The following is a 13,452-nucleotide window of genomic DNA, read 5'->3' as shown; positions in this document are numbered from 1 at the left end:
TGAACAGGTGAACAAACCCTGAGCATTTCTAGTACACAGATTTGTTGAATTGTGATCTCATCAATATGGAAGACATTTAGGTTTACTCTGCTAAGAGCGATGCTAGCGTGTGTCCTCCGCAGTCAGGTCCCCAGTGAGAATCTACACTAGAAACAGTTTGGCCTCAACCAGTGAACATGGCTCTATATAGTTAAAAGCTCGTTGGATTCTAGAGCTTGCTGGGTTCCTCTGTAACTGTTCAGTCTCTAACCCAGCAGCTATAAATCTTACCACAGGTTCTCCCTTTCATTAGCCCAGTCTTTTTGTTCTTGAGAAGAGCATCTAGTGCTGAAAGAGAAAGTAGCACAGGTTTTTATACTTTTCCCCCTTCAAAGCCTCTCTTCTTAGGTGGCTTTCACATTGTAATAACTGTACATGTGGCCTGTCCATTCATTTCCACTCATACATGGAGTCGTGCACTTGGCAATTCTCTAGTGTACTGAAAAGTTTACTGTCTAGCTGGTAAGATGAGGCAGTCTGATTTGGTAGAGAGAACACTAGACCAAGTTAGTCCAGAGACCTGGATTCTGTTTCTGGGTCTGCCACTAACTTGCTCATGACCTGGACCATTTCCCTTGCCTGTACCTCAGTCTCCTCATCCATCAAGTGGGTTACTGATTTTTATCAAGGAAACACATTTTTCAGACAAAATCTTAGGCAGAATTTCAGCATAAAAAGTAGTTTAAAAGTTGTGGTGCTCTGGCTGAAGTGGAGTCCTCTCATGGACTCCCTCACACCTTTTTTTATTACCTACTCCCAGATGATAAAAATGGCCCCTTCTACATCTGGCATTTCAACTCAGACACCAGAGAAATGATCTAGTCAGTGCAGGCATCCAAAGGAGAAAAACCAAAAGCAAGTTGCCTTGCTATAACTTGCTTCCTTTTCCCCCATGATTCTAAATAGCTGGTTTCCATTTGTCTACCACTGGAGACCTTTCATTGGTGGTAACCCAACACCTGAGGTCCTTTGAAATGACATGGAAACCCTGAGAGGGAAATGGCTAGATTTTTGGAACCTATACTCCCCTTCTTCTGCCTCTACCTCCCCTATCTGACCCTCATTTTACCAGTCTTTCTCTATGTTGACCACTCTGTTGTGTTTTTATAAGTTTCTCATCATTTGTTCTTCCTGCTGGTTATGATTAAATCTGTGTGAACACCATGAGTCAGGATTTCTCCACCTGGGCCCATATAGTCATTTTAGCATTGTTTCCAGGAAATAAACAAGACCTTTAGCACAGTCATTTCTTTAAGATAAAAATATGGAAACATTCAGTTACAGCATGTGCTTAGACAGGAGTAAAAACAGTTTAACAAATCAATTTGTTGTGACAAAAAGATGATTAGTATTCTCTTCCAAGATAATTGCAGTCATTGAAAGGACTGCTCTCAAAAACCATTGCCCAATTTATTCATTCAGGCATTTGAAACTGTGTGTCTGAGGTCTGGGAATACTTTTTAAAATTCATTTGTTTTCCTCTTAAAGAGAAAGCTTGTATAATCACTAATGCAATGTATAAATACAGGGATCCTAAAGGGCCATTTTCTCCCTGGCCTTCTCTACTCTTAAGCCAAGTTTAGCTTTTTAACCATGCTGTTGGTATTTCCACTTACCTTTCCTCTGCATCCCTATTCATTTTCTCCAAGTAGCTGATTTGGCTTGGTTGGAAATGTCAGAATAAGATGCCAGTGTGTTCCAGTCAGGATGTGCCTGTGTTCAAACTGCTGTAGCCTGTTACTTGGCTCTTGCAGGAAAAATACTGTGGATATGGTGTCTCCAGTTGGAATTGAGATGTATAAAGCATCTGCCTGGTTTCTTCAGCTAATGAGGTTTTGCTGAAAAAAGAGTGTAATGAAAAAATGCTGGATGTTGGCAGGACCTACTGATGAAGGCTAATGAGCATAAATGAGTTTCTGTAAGGCCCCAGAAGCAGAGGCAGAGAATGTTTCAATGCATTGCCCTTGAGGCAAGACCAGCCTTGGGTGGGGTGTGACCTGTTTATTTATTGGCTTCTTTTTTTCTTTCCTTCTCTCCCTCCTCCTGTGTCCTTCTTTCAGTAAAAGACCTATTCAAGCCAGCCACAGTAGATTATTTTATGCAGCATAGGGCATATTAAAAATAAAGCTACTTAGACCAGAGCTTAATACAATGTTGCAAAAATAAGAATTATGAGTTTTACATACTGTATTCATTATTTAATAGAAGAGGTAATTTTTAAATTTAATTGCCAAGAATTTAAGAAATATATTCTATCAAAAAGGAGATAAGAAAATAGGTGTTTTGTAGACACCACTTGGAGTTGAGTTTTCTTCAGACCTGATGTCAAGTGAATGAAGAGTGACTGTTGGTAGAACACAAAGGCTTTTGCTCACCACTCTGCTCCCTGTGACTGTAACACATCCCTACAACTGTGTGTTGGTTAATTTTGTGTCAACCTGGCTGGGACATGGAGTGCCCAAATATGTGGTCAAACATTATTCTGGATGAGGGTTAAGATGTTTCTGGATGACATTAACATTCAGATCAGTAGAGTGAGCAGGTCAGATTGCCCTCCCCAATGTGGGTGGGCCTCATCCCAGGAGGCCTGAGTAGAACAAAGAGGCTGACCCTCCCCCAAGTAAGAGAGGATTCTCCCTGCCTGATGGCTTTCAAACTGGGATATTGGCTTTTTTCCTGCCTTTGGACTAGAACTGGGTCTTGAGCCTCCTGGCCTTTGGACTAGAACTACACCATCAGCTCTCCTGGGTCTCCAGCTTGCCTACTCACCCTGCAGATTGTGGGACTTGCCAGACTTCGTAATTGCCTGAGTCAGTTCTTTATAGTAAATCTCTTTCTTCCCTTTATACATTCACAAACACATATGTGTGTGCATGCGTGCGTGGACACACACAAGCACACACACACACACACACACACACACGCACCCTGTTGGCTCTCTTGCTCTGGAGAACCTGAACTAATACAAACCACAGCAGCAAGCAGCACATAATTCATGCAATATATACCATGACAGGCACCATATTGACTTTAGACTTAGGCATATCTGCAGTCAGGTTTAAGTTCTACCACCGACCTTTGACAAATTATTTCACCACTCTTCACTTCAGTTTTCTGATCTTTAAAAATGGGAGTTTTTGTGACAGTACATATGGCAGACTCTTGAGATATATTAATTCCTTGACATTCTAAACTGGACAACAAAACCAATGTAATCAATAAAATAATAATATAAATCTTATTACTAGTCTGTCATGTTATTTCTATGAATAAGTTATAAATGAACAGAATCTATACATCTTACTGTGCGCCATTCTCCTAGAAAAGACTCACATGCTTCCCACTGCCCCCTCCCAAAATCCCATCTTACTGATCTTTTCTAGTGCCCCCACATAAGCCAGTGGTAGTAATGCCTCTGAGTGTTTTCAGTTGAGTGGTTGTTCTACTCTTATAAGCAAAATTAAAACCCGATGTTTAATGGTTCCACGATTTAACTATAACCATGTTCAGAGATTTCAGTTGCAAAAGGTTGACTAGCCTTAAATGATAAAAGATGTGAAAAGATGACATTAATAAGTATGGTACATATTCAAAATAAGGGCATGTTCTGTGTACTAATATATGATTAAGTGGGAAAAAGTGCTGATAGTATGCTACCTTTTGTCTAAAATACGAGAAAGTAAGATTATAGATTCTTGTTTGCTTTTATAGGCAAAAGGAAACTCTGGAAAGGGGCATAAGTAATCATAGTAATTGCCTGGTTGGTAGGTGGTGGGGTGGATGCATGGGCCACAGGTAGGAGAGAAACTTCACTGAAAACTTTTTCATAATTTAAAAATTTTTGAACCCTATGAATTAATTGTCTATTAAACTTAAATTGAAAAAAGAACAAGGGGAAGGAAAACCACTAGGGTACATTCACATTTACATTTCTCTGTATACCCTTTGAAAGTTGTACTATACTGTTTTATTTATAGCTCCCAACTGAAAATCTAGCCTTGTTACTTTGACCTGATTTGGGTAATTTGAAAACTAGAATCTAGACAGATGTACATGCAGTGTTTTAATTACCATAGTTTTAAATTTTGAGCAAGATGGGTTGCAATATTAATACAGGTAGTGCCCAGCTCACCAGCAAGTTACGCTGTAAAAGTTTCTCTTCCACTGTTCACTTAAAAATGATTAAGATAGTAAGTTTTATGTTATGTGGTTTTTTATTTCAATTTTAAAAACTGTTAAAAAACCCAATCTGACTTTATTCATTTATAGAAATGAAAGTTTTAAATCAGAATATTTTCAACTACACGTTGTTGGTTCTGAATCGTGTAGTTAAAATGACTTGTACAACCCTTAATAGCTTATAAAAATATGTATACATTTAGTTATGATTCTTTCCCTTTGTTAAAAATATCTTGTTTATATTTGCAAATATTTGTCCTTTATGCTCAAGGGAAGATTTGTATATTGCTAATAAAAATGTAACAATACTTTAAAAAAATATTTTTCTTCCAGACCACTGAATGAGTGCCAACTGCCTTTTTTTGGTATAATGTGCTGTGTACGTGCTAAGTGAGAAAAGAGCATGAGGCATCCGTCAAGGGTGCACTCTGTAATTATACAGACCACTCATAAGCATGAAAAAAGCCCTGGCAGAGAGATGGCAAGTGACTCATGCAGACAGCACCTGCTCTTGCTGAAGGAGACAGAGACGTCTTGGCATCCTGATATTTGGGGGACTTTATGGAGGAGACTAGGTTGAAAGAGTGGGCCAGGAACTGGATAAGCAGAAAGAAACAGAAGGAACAGTCCAAGTGTAGGACAGAGGACAGAAACTTGAGATGGACATGATGAACTGCTTTTTTTTTTTTTTAGTGGAGTGTTCTAAGACAAACGGAACTGCAGGTAGAAGTGAAGTTGTAAAGGTCCTCAGGAAGTTGGGGCTTTATTTGGGAAACACTGGTTTTGGAGTATAAAAGTGATGTCCTAAACATGACAGAAATATGCCTGTTACTCACCTGCCCACCGTTCCTCCCACTTCTTCATTCATTCAACAAATATTTTTTCACCACCTCCTTTGTGAAAAATCACTGATACAAGAAAATTTCCCTAACCATAAAGTACAGAAGATGAGCAAAGGCAAGTGTGAAGCAGAAAGTCCAGAAAGCCTGTAACAGTGACCCAGGATTGTAGTCATGTTACTGGATTGATAAAAGGGCTAATGTTTTTTAAACACTTAAGAGTATTTGCCAGATATTTTATCATTACTCTAAATGGAGTATAACCGTTAAAAATTGTGAAACACTATATTGTACACCTGTAATTTATATAATATTATACATCAACTATACTTCAATAAAAAAGCATGTATATTACATTGAAAAAAAAGAGTATATGCCAGACACTGTTAAATGCTTATATATGTTATGTATTATCCTCATAACCCTATAAAGTAGATACTTTTATTATCCCAATTTACCAATGAAGAAACTGAGGCTTAGAGAGGTTAATTAATATAGTCACACAACAAAGAATAGTATAAATATCATTTGTTTAGCAGATCAAAGTTTGTAAATATTTTTATAGGCCCTCTTTTGTTTGATCCTCTGCCTATGTGTTAGGCCTCCTAAATAGCATTATTCTCATTTTATAGATAAGCGCAGAAGAACATAGAGAAACTTGCCTAGGCAGTCATTCATCAGACAGTAGCACATAGTGTGTGCCAGTCATTCTTCTAGGCAATAGACAAGATAGAGCAAGTGCTTGTCCTCAGGGAATTGTTTTCTGGTGGGGATGAATAACAGTGAATATATAAGTAAATAATACCAAATAATTTCTGGAGATGACAAGTACTGTGTAGTAGACAAAATAAGGTAAAGTAATAGAGGGGGGCTGGCCACGGTAGAAAATGAAGGCCTTTCTAAGGAAGTGATGATGGTTGAGACCTGTATAACAAGAGGGCCTCATGCAACAATCTTAAGGGAAAACATTCCAAGCAAGAGTGCAGTAAGTACAGAGGCCCTGAGATAGGAACACAGTTGTCATTTTCAGTGGAGAGAACCCAGTGTGGCTAAAACATGGTGAAGGAGAGGAGGGAGAATGAGAAAAAGAAGAGGTAGGCTGGAGCTTGATTATGTAGGTACTTGCAGGCTGTGGTAAACAGTTTGGTTCTTATTCTGTGGGCAATAGGAAGACAGTGGAGAGTTTTAAACAGGGTGTTTGTGTGTATGCATGTTGGGGGGGGGTGACATGGTCTGATTTACACTTTTTTAAAAAACCATCTTTGTTGCTGTATGCAGGATAGACTGTGTGAATGGTGAGGTAAGACTGAGATAGGTAGAACAGTTAGTTGACCAAGTGAAAGATCATGGTGACTTTGAGTGGGGTGGTAGTAGCAGTGGAGTTGGAGAAAAGTGGTGTGTTTGAGATGTGCTTTGGAGGTAGAGCCAGTAAGACTTATTGGTGAGTTAGCAGTGCATTAGAGAGGCAGACAGTACACTGTAATGTTTAAGAGATAGATGAGATTGCCCAGATTTGGATCCCTACTTTGCCACTACTAGCTATATGATGTTTAGATAAGTTTTTTAACCACTCTGCACCTCAGTTTTCTCCTTAGTAAATGAGGATAATTGTAGTAACCTACCTAATAGGGGTGTTTTGATCAGTAAATAATATGGCTACACAGTGTTCAATAAGTGTTGTCTTTTTTGTTTGTTTTAGCTGTTACTGGTTATGAGGTTTGAAGGAGAAAGAGGAATCAAGGATAACTTACACATTTTTGGCCAGATCAAATGAGTGCACAGTATGGCGTCTTAAAGAGATAAGAAATAGTGGTGTTGGGAAAACTGGACAGCCTCATGTAAATCAATGAAATTAGAACACTCCCTCACACCAAATACAAAAAATAAACTCAAAATGTTTTAAAGACGTAAATATAAAACATTACACCATAAAACTCCTAGAAGAGAACATAGGCAAAACATTCTCTGACATAAATCATAGCAATATTTTCTTAAATCAGTCTCACAAAACAAAAGAAATAAAAGCAAAAATAAACAAATGGGACCTGATCAAACTTGAAAGCTTTTGCACAGCAAAGGAAAGCACAAACAAAACAAAAAGACAACCTATGGAATGCAAGAAAATATTTGCAAACAATGCAACCAACAAGGGGCTAATTTCCAAAATATACAAACAGCTGATACAACTCAATAACAAAAAAATACAAACAGCCCAACCAAAAAATGGGCAAAAGACTAAATAGACATTTCTCCAAAGGAGATATACAGGTGGCCAACAGGCACATGAAAATATGCTCAACTTTGCTAATTATTAGAGAATAACCATCATCAAAAAGTCTACAAATAATAAATGCTGGAGAGGGTGTGGAGAAAAGGGAACCCTCCTACGCTCTTGGTGGGAATGTAAACTGATACAGCCACTATGGAGAACACTATGGAGGTTCGTTAAAACACTAAAAATAGAGTTACCATATGATCCAGCCAGTCCCACTCCTGGGTATATATTTTGGAAAAGACAAGAATTCTAATTAGAAAAGATGCATGTGCCCCAGTGTTCACTGCAGCACTATTTACAGTAGCCAAGACATGGATGCAACCTAAATGTCCATTGACAGATAAATGGATAAAGAAGATGTGGTACATATATACAATGGAATATTACTCAGCCATAAAAAGATTGAAATATTGCAATTTGCAGCAACATGGATAGACCTAGAGAATATCATACTAAGTGACATACGTCAGACAGAGAAAGAGAAATATTATATGATATCACTTATATGTGGAATCTAAAAAATTATACAAATGACTCTATATACAAAACAGAAGTAGACTCACAGACAGAAAACAAACTTATGGTTACCAAAGGGGGAAGAGGGAGTGGAGTGATAAATTAGGAGTATGGGATTAACAGATACAAACTACTATACATAAAATAGATAAGCAAAAAGATTTACTGTATAGCACAGGGAACTATATTCAATATCTTGTAAAGACCTATAATGGAAAATAATCAAAATATATATATATATATATATGTATAACTGAATCACTTTGTGGTACACCTGAAACTAACACAATATCATAAATCAACTATACTTCAATTAAAAAATAAAATTTAGGGCTTCCCTGGTGGCGCAGTGGTTGAGAGTCCGCCTGCTGATGCAGGGGACACAGGTTTGTGCCTCGGTCCGGGAGGATCCCACATGCCGCGGAGCGGCTGGGCCCGTGAGCCATGGCCGCTGAGCCTGCGCGTCCGGAGCCTGTGCTCTGCAACGGGAGAGGCCACAACAGTGACAGGCCAGCGTACCGCAAAAAAAAAAAAAAAAAAGAAAGAAAGAAAATTTTAAAAAGAGAGATAAGACATACTTTAAGGGTGAGTGAATTTAAGGATGGAAATCAGTAGTTCAGTTTTGTCCATGATAAGTTTAAGGCTCGTATTAGATAACCAGGATCATGGGAGAGGAAGTGACAAGAATGGAACTTGTTTTGTGGGTATTTCACTTCTAAAACTTGCCCTCTTTCCACTCTTTGAGAGGCAGAGTAAGTGAGTGATTATGAGCACAGACTCTGCAGTCAGACTGCCTGGATCTGAATTCTAGCTCTGCTATTTACTAGCTTTATGACCTTGGGTTAGTTACTTTCTGTGCCTCATTTTTGTTACCTGTAAAATGGGGATGATGGTTTGTTAAAGCACTTAGATCAGTGCCTCCTCACACACAGAATGTACGATGTTCTGTAAAGTGATTGTTGCTATTGTTACTTTTCAATCCTGAATGTTGCTATAGAAATGAAATGAGAAGAAGATTCAAGCAGCGTATTTTATGAAGGAAGGATTAACAGGATTTTGGTGACAAATTGGATATTGAGGGTAAAAGAGAGGAGTCAAAGATGGTTCAGAGGTTCTGAGCTAGAGTGAGTCTATTTGAGGTAGAGGTAAGGTTGATAAGGAGTTGAGTTTTAGACCTATTAACTTTGAAAATAGCCAAAAGAAAATGTCCAGAAAGCAGTTAAAAATGTGGGAACTAGATAGAACTCAAGAGAAAGTTCAAGACTAGAAATATAGATATGGAATCACCTGCTTAGAAGTGATAATGAAAGATACCAGAGTGTATGAGTTTGGTGAGAGAGAAAGAAAGAAGTGGGATGAATAGAACAAGGACTTAAAGGGTAAGGATTTCCATCTCAAAGGCAAAGCAGGATAGATGACAGAGTACAGAGCTAACAGAGACAAGGAAGGTAAGGAAATAGTGGTAGTCTATGTTTGGGAAATAAAGGGAGAGAAAACTGGGAAGGTGGTAAGTCATCTGAGGATTTCTTTGAAAAGATGTTTGGAATTATTTGGAGAAGAACTAGTCATAAAAATGGGATAGTGCATGGTCCTAATGTCTTAGAATGGTGGAAGCCATTCTAGTGCAACATAGATGTTACAGCAAATCTCAACAAGGAAGAGAAAGCAGCTGCCCTAGGATAGGTGTGAAAACTGTAAGTACAGCTGCAGGAAATATTAGTGTCCTTCATTGTTACTATGTTTCAAATACTGTACTTGGCACTTTGTTCTCTGAATCCTCAGGATTCTCTGAAATATTGTAAACCACCTAAATGTTAATAAAATAAACATGGCTTGAATAAATTATGGCACATCCATATAATGTAATGTCTTTCAGCCATTTTTTTTAAACTAGGTAGATCTGTACTGGCAACGGAAGATATCAGTGGGATACTTTTCTGTGATAATAAACACGTTTGAAAACTTATCTATCTATTGCAATAGACTAAACTCAAGGACAGGCACTGGGTTGTATTCATCTTGTAATATCAGGGTCTAGCGTGGATTCTTGTATGTCTTAACTATTGGTCAAATGAATAAGTGCATACATGCTTATAAAATGGAGAGCACTAGTACCACACTGGGCTTGAGTGTGTGTGTGTGTGTGTGTGTGTGCGCGCGCGCGTGTGTACTTTGTGAACCTAAAAGCAGAAAATATTGTAATATTATTAAGGAAAATACCATTCAGAAATAGAAGGTATTCATTATTATTAGGCAGTTTTCAGAGAGACTTCATTGGTTTAGACAGTAATTTTGGTGATTTGAAAAAAAATATGAAAATAGAGAAAAGATAGTTCCAACTTTGTCTGTGAAAGGAAGAAAATTGTTGGGGTGGGACTGGCCACGCACAATTCTTTCTGTGGGTGGAAATGGGGTGAAGCGTCCCGCTTGGGCTGGGGTTAAAGGCCTGAGCTCATTATGGTAGATAGTTTGTGAACTGGACCTTTCCTAAATGCTGACTTTTCAAATGAAAGAGTTCTTCAACCATCGAATAGTCCCCTAATCAGATGCTCACTATGATTCAACATGTGTAGTGGGCATTTTAGATCTGAGCGCCCTGTCATACAAATAGAAACAACATTGTCTTAAACAGGACTGTGATTCAAAAAGAAGAAACCAGTTTACCAATTAGGATCTGTAAGCTGCCTTATTTATTGTTAGTGGAATAACATCTGCATTCTAATGTATGTATTCACTTGCTTTTTAGTTAAAAACTCTAATTGCCCTGAAGATTATAGATAATGGCCCACTCTAGGGTTACTTCTTTTGATGAATGGGAGATTTCATCCAAGAAAAATAAAGCTTAATGTTTTCATTTGTTAGAAATCTTGACAAGATTCTGAATAATTACTTTTTCTCATCCTTTTGAGTAACATCAACTTTTAAAGTCTTTATCAAATAAAAATAGAATTTATAGCATTTTTAATGTCTGTTTATTTCTGTGAGGTTGTTCCATCATATTTTTCCTTATATATTCATTTAAATCACATTGAAGACTGCCTGAAATGGCATTTTCACGATAATTCTGGGAACCATCCTTTGTATGTTATTTACTGCTGATATATGTATTCTGGTATTTCTTGCCTTCTATCATACATAAATTCTACTGACATATTGAATACCATAGAGAGGAACTGACTGATAGTAAATCAAATGTTTTACAGCATACTATTGGGAATGTTGGATTCATTACTATGAAGAAATTATATTTGATCACAATTTTCAGAGCTTCCTAATACTGTAATTTATTGGTGCTTCTTAATGTTCTGTGTTAGTTCTATAGAAGCTCAAAATTGGATTCATTTTAGCTATGCACAACATATGCTATAGTGAATCTTTTCCACACACACAAAAAGTAGCAAATATCCAACACTATGTTTGATTAGAACTATTAAGCCCAACAGCTTGTATTTAACTAACACGGTGGTAATTATATAGTCAACTGGGTAGTTCATTCTCTACCGTAGAAGCTATATATTAGAATAAAGCTATTTTGATGTATCAGGTGCCAAAGGAAAACTGGCTAACAAGAAAGGGAATAACTTTATGTGGTGAAGGTGTCAAATGAACGGTTTTAACTCACAGTCATTTTTTTAGAGAATACGTAAGTTAGGTTTTTATTTTTAGTTCCCACTCTTCCCTTCATAGTTAAATGACGGAAAATGACTCTCGGTCCCCAAACTACTCTTATGCATCGTTCAAAATAGCCCTGACAGGCTAGCCCCTCCAGTAGTGGTGAGATTTATGGCTTTCCATTCCCTGGTGTTCCATTACTCTGTCTATACCATCAAATTGATTAGTAGGCAGTGGAGAGCAAGGAAAGAGAGGCAACGGCTTAGAGCCAGCTGGTGTCCATCATCTTAATGAACTGCTTAGAGATGGTTAATATTGTCCTTGATTCTCATGATAGTTGATGATGACCAGATCTTTTAAAATGTTTCCCCCCTCCCTTATTCTGTATTACAGGGCCCACTGGAAAATGATTTGGTTGTTTATGTAGCGCTCGTAGCAGAAAGCCAACGGTATGAAATCCAGATGGGTGGCGTGTTCTTTTGAGGGGGAGGGAAGGGGATTGATTGCTTTAGGCTTATAATATCGAGTGTGGTGGTAGAAATTAACTTCATAGACCCCTTCACAGGGTTTCAAGGATGTCACTAATGTCACTTTAAGTGTCAGAATAACATCCTTTTCATGTTTAAAAATAATTTTGTTTTAGTTGGTGTTAATATTAATTAAAGTCTATGACCAGTGCCAGTGTTGCCTGGTGTGTAGTTTTGAGAAATTAATGCAAACAGATTATGGGGATCCCCCAAGTTAGTGCTTACCTCTCTGCCAGCCCCCAAAGCTCACAGCTGATGCTTTGTGAAGAACCCAAGAGGGCTCTGGATTCCAGTGCAGATGACATATTGCTGACATTAACAAATGAATAATGTGCTCCAAACTAGCATAGTCTTTCCCCTTTTCTCCTCCTCCTTCACCATTGTCCATATAAATGCATTACTGAAATATGTCTCTTTTTTTCCCTGTGTTTTTTAGCCTTCAAGTTTTCCTCAACACATATGGTATTCAGACTCAAACTCCTCAACAGGTAGAACCCATTCAGATCTGGGCCCAGCAGGAGCTTGTGAAAGTAAGTGATTCTGCTTCTTTACCGTCTCCTTTGCGTAGGTACTAGAGCATGATGATTAGACTTAGTTTATAGTCAAGAAGCATATTTAAAAATCCAATTCTGAGATAGGGTTATTGATCCAAAGTCTTTCTGATTAAGCTGAGAGACCCACTTTATCAGACACTGTTACTGAAACACAACTGCATTGTGTGTGTGCATTATATTCATAGGTCTTGTTGATTTCTGCTCCTTGCGAAAGTCTATTACAAACCTGGACTGACCACTTAAATAACAAATCAGCCTTAATTTTAGTAGTGGTGTATAAAATTAACCTTTACATTTGATTTATTTTCCCTTTTATTAACTATTAAAGAAATCTTCTCACCTAAATATTATTGGTAATAACTACTTCCCTTTTTCTCTTGCCTTACTATTTGGAGTCTGAAGTAATTCCTGCCCTCTTTGGTTTGCTGGGTCTCAAAATGATTATAAAGTGACATCTGAATTTATCTTTGATGCAGTTACATACATATTGGATTGGATTAAAAGATGACTTCTGAGGCCTTTTGTATGCACTGCCCTGCAGCATATGCCTGAGTTTAGGAATATTACTGCTCATTAGGGATGGGAAATTGTTGATCTCCACTAATTATTTTTAAACCACTGTTTTTATTTGGTAATCATTAAAAACAGTACAGGAACGGGACTTCCCTGGTGGTCCAGTGGTTGGGACTCTGCACTTCCAATGCAGGGGGCGCAGGTTTGATCCCTGGTCCGGGAACTAAGATCCCGTATGCCGCCTGGCCAAAAAAACAAAACAAAACAAAAAACAGTACAGGAACAAAGTCCGCAGGGTTTGGTGGAAATGTTTAGAATAGTCTCTCTCAAGTGATCAAGATTAAGTCAGTTAAGTTGGTAAAAATGTTTTTGATTAAAACCTTGATGTTACAACAAAG

The 13,452-nt window shown here is 37.8% G+C and overlaps 1 protein-coding gene across 6 annotated transcripts in view; it reads left to right on the top strand.

Moving 5' to 3' along the window:
- Positions 1 to 13,452, top strand: part of PHKB (phosphorylase kinase regulatory subunit beta) — a 202,563-nt gene that overhangs the window by 140,871 nt on the left and 48,240 nt on the right. For all 6 annotated transcript variants that reach the window (XM_082607431.1, XM_082607432.1, XM_082607427.1 and 3 more), the window contains 2 exons: positions 11,854 to 11,909; positions 12,424 to 12,517. In XM_082607431.1, the coding sequence (XP_082463557.1) occupies positions 11,854 to 11,909; positions 12,424 to 12,517 (150 nt within the window). The remainder of the gene's footprint in view (positions 1 to 11,853; positions 11,910 to 12,423; positions 12,518 to 13,452) is intronic.

The sequence above is a fragment of the Mesoplodon mirus genome, assembly GCF_964341445.2.
Source record: "Mesoplodon mirus genome assembly, chromosome: 19".
Classification (NCBI taxonomy): domain Eukaryota; kingdom Metazoa; phylum Chordata; class Mammalia; order Artiodactyla; family Ziphiidae; genus Mesoplodon; species Mesoplodon mirus.
The sequence above is the reverse complement of the archived record's forward strand: the minus strand, read 5'-3'. Positions and strand labels throughout refer to the sequence as shown.